Source organism: Teleopsis dalmanni, chromosome 1 (assembly GCF_002237135.1).
Source record: "Teleopsis dalmanni isolate 2A chromosome 1, ASM223713v2, whole genome shotgun sequence".
Classification (NCBI taxonomy): domain Eukaryota; kingdom Metazoa; phylum Arthropoda; class Insecta; order Diptera; family Diopsidae; genus Teleopsis; species Teleopsis dalmanni.
In genome coordinates this window covers 104294405-104301758 of record NC_051846.1, presented here as the reverse complement: position 1 = coordinate 104301758, position 7354 = coordinate 104294405, and the positions used below count along the sequence as shown (strand labels likewise).

Below are 7354 nucleotides of genomic sequence, written 5' to 3'. Positions count from 1 at the left end.
AGGTACCTACCGCCACTTCTAGCGGTAATAACAGGGTACCTCCTAACAAACCAGGAATCTCCACGCGTTCTGGCCCCTCTGCATGGTCGGGCTCTCCATCCAGGAGAATTTATAAAGAACGGCGAGCGGCGACTAGACTGCTCGAGAGATATGGCAATGTCTCGGTTACGTCCGAGTCTCTTAAGGTTAGATTAGCCTGGGCCAAACGGGTCCTTGATACTTCTAAGGAAGTCAAAAAGGAACCTGTACCGAAGCGCCAGCGCTCATTAGATGAGTCAGCTTCGAAGCCAGATGCCAAAAAGGCAAAATTACGTGGCAACGCCACCACTACTAAGTCCTTTAGCGACACGCTGAAGGGCTCCATCATAATGGCGGTCATTGATGAAAATGATCCAGATGGCACTATTAATCCTGAAAAATGGGATCAAATTGAGCGAAAGCTCCTTGACTTGTACGTCGAAGTTCTTAAGGAATTTCCAGGTACAATTCCCAAATGTCGCGACGGTGGATGGTTTCAGGGCCATGTGAAACTAGTCGCCTGCGTTGATCAGCGTTCTGTTGATCTCTTTCGCATTGCCATCTCCAGAATGGGTGAGGTCTGGCCAGGCGCAAAGCTTAAAGTCGTTGCCAAGGAACAAATTCCTGGCCGACCTAGGGCGCGTTCCTGGATTCCAGCCGAACCATCCGACCCTCAGCGGATTCTGGAGCTAATTCGGGTGGGAAACCCTGATCTAAATACGTCCACGTGGAAGGTCACTAAGCTGAAAGAAGCCAAAGGCAAGTTTAGGTCGGTCAGTTTTGTGATCGACAAAGCCTCTCTGGCCATTTTGGCGCGATCTGGTGGCGTATTAAATTACGGTTTTTTCCCCATAACTATGAGGGTCTACAAAAAAGATGAGGAGCAATCCTCGTCTGATGTACGGGAATCAGCGGCAATTTCTCAACACACTGCTGATCCCTTATCGAAAGTGGGCAATATTAAGCCTGCTTCCATGACCGAAGTGAGTCCGGTTATTCCATCTGAAGACTCACCTGTGTGCATGGACATTTCAGTGTCTGCTCCTTCGCCAGCTCACTCAATTACATCAGAGGAGAGCATAGGCATGCGCTATCTTTTCGATGAAGAGGAACTCCTAATGAGTAATGACTCTGAGGAGGATAGTGCTCTTGATGTCACTGTGGTGGAGAAAAATGGATCCACACATACTGAAGATGCGGGTACAGCAAATTAACCTGCATCATAGCAAGGCTGCATCCGCCAGTCTACTGCAACGCCTCAGCAACAACGAGGCTGATATGGTCCTGATACAAGAACCATGGATTTATAAGGATCTTGTATGCGGAATCAGGGCTAATAACTACAACCTATTTTATGCGGTAAATAAGGGTAAGCCTAGGTCCTGCATAGTGGTTAATAAAAAATTTAATGCTCTCTTACTTTCGCAATATAGTGATGGTGACCAAACCGCAGTAAGTATCGAGGGCTCCTGGGGCCAAATATGGGCAGTATCTGCATATCTGGCACATGACCATGCCACACTACCATCGAATGTCCTGATACAGCTAACAAGCAGCGCCAGGAGACTCGGGGTAGAGCTTCTAATAGGTTGCGATGCCAACGCTCATCATGAGGTTTGGGGCAGCTCATATACTAATTAAAGAGGTGAGTTACTTTTTGATTTTGTATTTAGTAACAATCTGTTCATCTGCAATGATGGCAATATGCCAACTTTTATTACAAAAAACAGGCAGGAAGTGTTAGATGTCACTCTTGCTACTGCTAGGCTTCACGAATCGGTCAAGAACTGGAAAGTGTCCACTCAACACTCGTTCTCAGACCATATGATTCTAGAATTCACCTTAACCTTGGATGAATCGAACATCTACAATCAAAAAACGTTTAGAAATGTTAAAAACACAAACTGGACGAATTATAATGCAGCTCTAAGTGAGCTGCTCTTAACCACTTCCTCCGATCCCCCTGGGAACACTTTTGATCTAGACAATCAAGTCCAAGATCTCACCTCAGTGCTCAACGAAGCTTTCAGTTATGCTTGTCCCCTCACACAACCTAGTAGGAAATGTAACCCACCTTGGTGGAATAAGCATCTAGGTCTTTTACGAAAGGAGTGTAGGAGACTCTTCAACAGAGCAAAATTATATAATAATGAGAGTGATTGGCTGAATTACAAAACCTCTCTGCAAGAATATAAGAAAAATTTACGTAGGTCCAAGAGAGACACTTGGCAATCGTACTGTCAAGAAATAAATAGCAATTCTGAAACCTCTAGACTGCGTAAAATCTTATCCAAAAATCCATCTGTCCCAGAGTTACTCAAAAAATCTGACGGGACATGGTGCAATAATAGTAGCGAATCTTTACAATTACTACTAGATACTCACTTTCCGGGATCTTCTACTTCGGTAGCTGCATCCTCAGAGTGCCTTAATCTCTCACCGGTTAACTCTATTAAGGTTAACCTGCAGATCGTCAAATGGGCTATTTTTAGTTTTAAACCCTACAAATCACCAGGACCGGATGGTATTCATCCAATTGAGCTCCAGAACTCGTGGGAGTTAATACACAACCGGCTTTTGGCAATTTTTAGACATTGTTTCTTATTTAACTATGTCCCGATTAAATGGAGGGAGGTTAGAGTAGTTTTTATACCTAAAGCAGGAAAAACCTCGCACCATAACCCCAATGAACTCCGTCCTATAAGCCTCTCCTCTTTCATGTTGAAGGCTCTTGAAAGGATAATAGACATAGAAGTAAGGCGTGCTGTAAGCCCCAACCAGTGGTCCCCCTCACAGCATGCCTACACTAAGGGAAAATCTACAGAGACAGCTCTCCACTCCCTCACTTACAGAATAGAAAAATCCATAAAACTCAAAGAATTTTGTATGGTTGCTTTTGTAGATATTGAAGGGGCCTTCAACAATATACTCCCGAGTGCAATAGTAAGCGTCTGGGTGTTGATGATGCGCTCATTGGCTTTATAAATCAGCTGCTAACTGGCAGACTCATTGAAGCAACGATAGGCTCATCAACGGCACGCAGAAGGGTAAATAGAGGTTCCCCCCAAGGAGGAGTACTCTCCCCTCTCCTTTGGAACATAGTGGTGAATGAACTGCTAATAAAACTGAAGGCGGAGGGATGCGAAACTATTGCATATGCGGATGATATTGCGATAACAGTCACCGGAAAATATACTACCACTCTTAGGGATATTCTACAAAATGGTCTTAATATCCTAAACAATTGGACACAAAAATGTGGCCTTGGGGTGAATCCCAATAAAACTGAAATCGTAGTTTTCACAAGAAAACATACGGTCCCGAATCTTTCTCCACCCTCTCTACGAGGTTCTGTGATACATGTGAAGGAGGAAGCCAAATTTTTAGGTATAGTTTTCGACAGGAAACTCACTTGGAAGAAAAACACTCTAGAGCGCGCAAGAAAAGCCAATGTTGCGCTTCTTCTATGTCAGAAAGCTATTGGTAAGAAGTGGGGTCTTCAACCTCGCATCATTCAATGGCTATATATAGCTGTTATTAGGCCCATATTGATGTATGGTATTACGGTATGGTGGACAGCTCTTGATAAATCTTCGTACTGCTCAGTACTTAACAGGATTCAGCGTAGAGCTGAACTCTGTATTAGCGGGGCGCTATGCACCACACCATCCATTGCACTAGATTTGATGCTTCGTTACTGCCAATGGATATTATTAGTAAACAAATGGCAGCTTCATCTGCTTTAAGACTAAAAGCTACCTCACAATGGAGAGACAGTGACTATGGTCATGCCTCCATTCTAAATCTTTTCAATTTTACTCCTAAAAACGTTGATTACATCACACCCACTCTCAACTTTGACAGGAAATTTGATGTCGTGTTTCCATCTAGAGAGGTATGGACGTCAGGTGGCTCCTTCTTAGATGAGGGCGTAACCATCTTCACTGACGGATCCAAAACAAGTAGTGGTGTAGGTAGTGGAGTTTTCTCAGAGGAATTGAACAAATCTTCCTTCTTTAGGCTTCCAGATCATTATAGTGTCTTTCAGGCGGAAGTTGTCGCCATCAGGGAAGCTATAGCTTGTTTGAATGTAGATGATATATTTGGCAGGAATATATACATACTATCAGACAGTCAAGCTGCATTAAAGTCCTTGAGTTCGGTCCAATTTACATCTAGGACGGTGCTTGACTGCTACACATCTCTAAACGAAATGTCGACGCAGCTCAATATTTCTCTAATCTGGGTTCCCGCCCATAGGGATATTTTCGGAAATTGCAAAGCAGACGAGTAAGCCAGAAAGGGTGCTTCAGAACCATACTCGGAGCACCTAGACTATCTGGGCATATCGCTAACATCATGTAAACTGATATTGAGTTCTTTCTGCACTAATACTTTTAATAAAAGATGGGAAGACTCAACGATATGTAGACATCTGTATGCAATCTGGCCACTTTCCGATAAAAGGAAATCGAAAACTCTCATTGAGATGTCCCGCAAGGACATTGGTCTTCTGGTAGGGTTGATTACAGAGCACTGTAAGCTAGGGAACCATGCTAGAAGACTAGGTCTTCCTTTCAACCAAATCTGTCGTAGCTGTGGGGAGGACGATGAGAGCGCATCTCATCTGTTGTGTTTTTGTCCAGCTCATGCACGTCGGCGATTTAGTACTCTAGGGGCCCCCTTCCTTGAGGACCTGGACCAGTTACAGGATCGGGCTTTAAATAGCATTTTATGCTTCGCAAAAGGTTCTAGGTGGTTTTAAACCCTGAGGTTTTTAGTATTTATATACGGCATCACAATGGGCCAATAGGCCTAAGTGGATCCACTAGGGATCACCGGTATAACCTAACCTAACCTAGATTCACTTCACGAATATTGTAGAACAGAACTGCCAATACTTATCCATTAGAGAAAAGTTTTGAACCAGTGATTTGATGTTTTACATCCCCAATTAAAAATATTCCCTTTTTAAAACTGCGTAATCCTATTGACATATTGACTGAATCAAAATAATGCGCTTACTACTAAAAACAAACAAGTAATAACGAGCACTGCAATAACTTTGCTGCGATGCGCTAAAGGATGCAAGTTCTGATAAGTATTGACAAGTCGGCACGGGTTCCTTTATTTCTAATTACATGAAAATTCATTTACAATTGTTTTGACACCATTCAAACATAATCACAGGGTATGCGTTGAAAAAAAAATAATTGGCTTTTTTTGTGACACTAATGTACAGTCACAATATTATTGTATAAACCGACCATAAACCATTAGTATTCCTCTTTAATAAACTTCTTCATCAAATACTTTCAAGGCTGTAAAAATGTATGCTTAGATTACTGGCATATGATTTAGCAGTAATTTATAAACCAGAAAAACATTTATATGGTATGTCGCTGATGCATTAACTCGCTCACCTTTAAAGGTTGAATCATTTACAAATATTGATGCAGATATAGACCTTTATTGTTATTCAATAGCTTTTTAAATTGCTTTACTGAGAGATGATATTGAAGATTTAAAACAGTTCATAAAAAATGATGACACATATCAAACACTTTTAAAATATGTGAAAGAAGGCTGACCCACCTCAAAGAAATTGTGCGACTTAGATATTAGCCCGTATTTTAGTATCAAAAATAGTATTCATGAAATTAAATATTTATTACTAAAAAATAATAGAGTAATTATTCCAAAAAATTTAAGACAAAAATGTTGTCTCGATTTCATGAGGGTCACTTAGGGATTCAAAGATGTCAAAGTTTGGCAAGAAAATCAATTTTTTGACCATATATTAATAATGATATCTATAATTTAGTATCTAGTTGCGAAATTTGTATAGAATTCAAGATCTCTAACCCCATAGAAGAGTTTCTAAGCCACGAAGTGGTTTCAATTCCTTGGTTCAAAGTAGGAATAGACCTTTTCGAACTTAACAAAAGGACTTACTCGCTAGTAGTAGATTATTTTTCCACATCTATTGAGATCGAATCGTTAAACTCAGATTCTTTAAATTTAGCAGTTGTAACAAAATTGAAGAGCATATTTTCACGTCACGGAATACCAATGTACTTAATATCATACAATGGCCCGCCATTTAATTTTCTCGATTTCCAAAATTTTTTGTTGACTGGGGTGTAGATCATATCACGTCGAGTCAATATTTACCAAGGTCAAGTGGACTGGTTGAAAGATCAGTACAAATTATTAAAAAGTTACTTACTTGCTTACTTAAATAAATGTCTAGAAACAGGAGCGGATTACTATACAGCTTTACTTTAATATCGTGCGTCTCCTAAAAATAATTTTACAACTCCAGCTGAACTTTTAATGGTTAGAAAACTTAGAATGAAATTACCGTCAATGTCTAATAATTTAAAGTCTAAATTGCTGAACAAAGTAAAATAAGAAAATACTTATTCAAAAACAAATCAAAATCAAATCAAAAAGAGCCTCAAAATTTCTAAAGCCTATAGAGATAGGAGACAAAGTAGTATACTTTGAAAAAAATCCTATGTCAGTATGGATTCCAGGAAGAATAGTGTAAAGTTGTAAACAGCCTTGGTCATTTTTAGTTGAAGATTTAAATGGAGTAGAGTATAGAAGAATTAGGCAACATATTTTAAAAACACCAAATATTGAAATAACTGAAACACCTCATGAAATTTGTAGGACAGAAAAAGAACAAGTCACAGAAACAGAAACTGAAGTTGTAAAATAAAATAACCATTTAGGTGATCTTAAAATAAATGAAAACATTTGGAGATCCAAAAGTGGAAGGAAAATATTTCCTCAAAGGTTAACTTTTACAACCACATAAAATTTATTGTAATTTATATTTTGCGAATAGTTTAAAAATGTACATTATGAATATACATTTATATTTTAATTATACTGACATTTTACAAATTAAGAATGTAAGATTTTGGATTGCATAATATAAGTAAATAATTTCTAAGTAAGTCCATGGACCTAGGTTAAGATTATTAGTCTAAGTTGTAAAAAGCAAAATGTTGTATAATAAAGTAGTATAATTATAACTCTGTAAATATTAGTAGTAATACACATATTTGAATAAAGAGAGAGTCAGTTAAAGTTAGGCTGTCGTAAGTAAAAGACATATCGTTTACTTAAAAATATAACACGGACGAGCGTCGTGAATTCTAAAAATGATAATCGTGGATTCTGCGGACGAGCGCCGTGAAATTGTATGTAGTTCTCCTCAGGGCACCTAGCGGGGAAAAGAATATATATATCCTTATGCTCACGAATATATTTTATAATTCTTTATATATATATAACAGTTTACATCCTTTGTCGTAATACCGCC

The 7354-nt window shown here is 39.1% G+C and overlaps 1 protein-coding gene across 1 annotated transcript; it reads left to right on the top strand.

Moving 5' to 3' along the window:
- The first annotated feature begins 776 nt into the window (after positions 1-776).
- Positions 777-1637, top strand: LOC119672699. Its single transcript, XM_038083816.1, has 2 exons — positions 777-1387; positions 1452-1637. The coding sequence occupies exon 1, from the start codon at positions 876-878 to the stop codon at positions 1230-1232; it is 357 nt and encodes a 118-aa protein (XP_037939744.1). The 5' UTR covers positions 777-875; the 3' UTR covers positions 1233-1387; positions 1452-1637.
- Positions 1638-7354: the final 5717 nt, after the last annotated feature.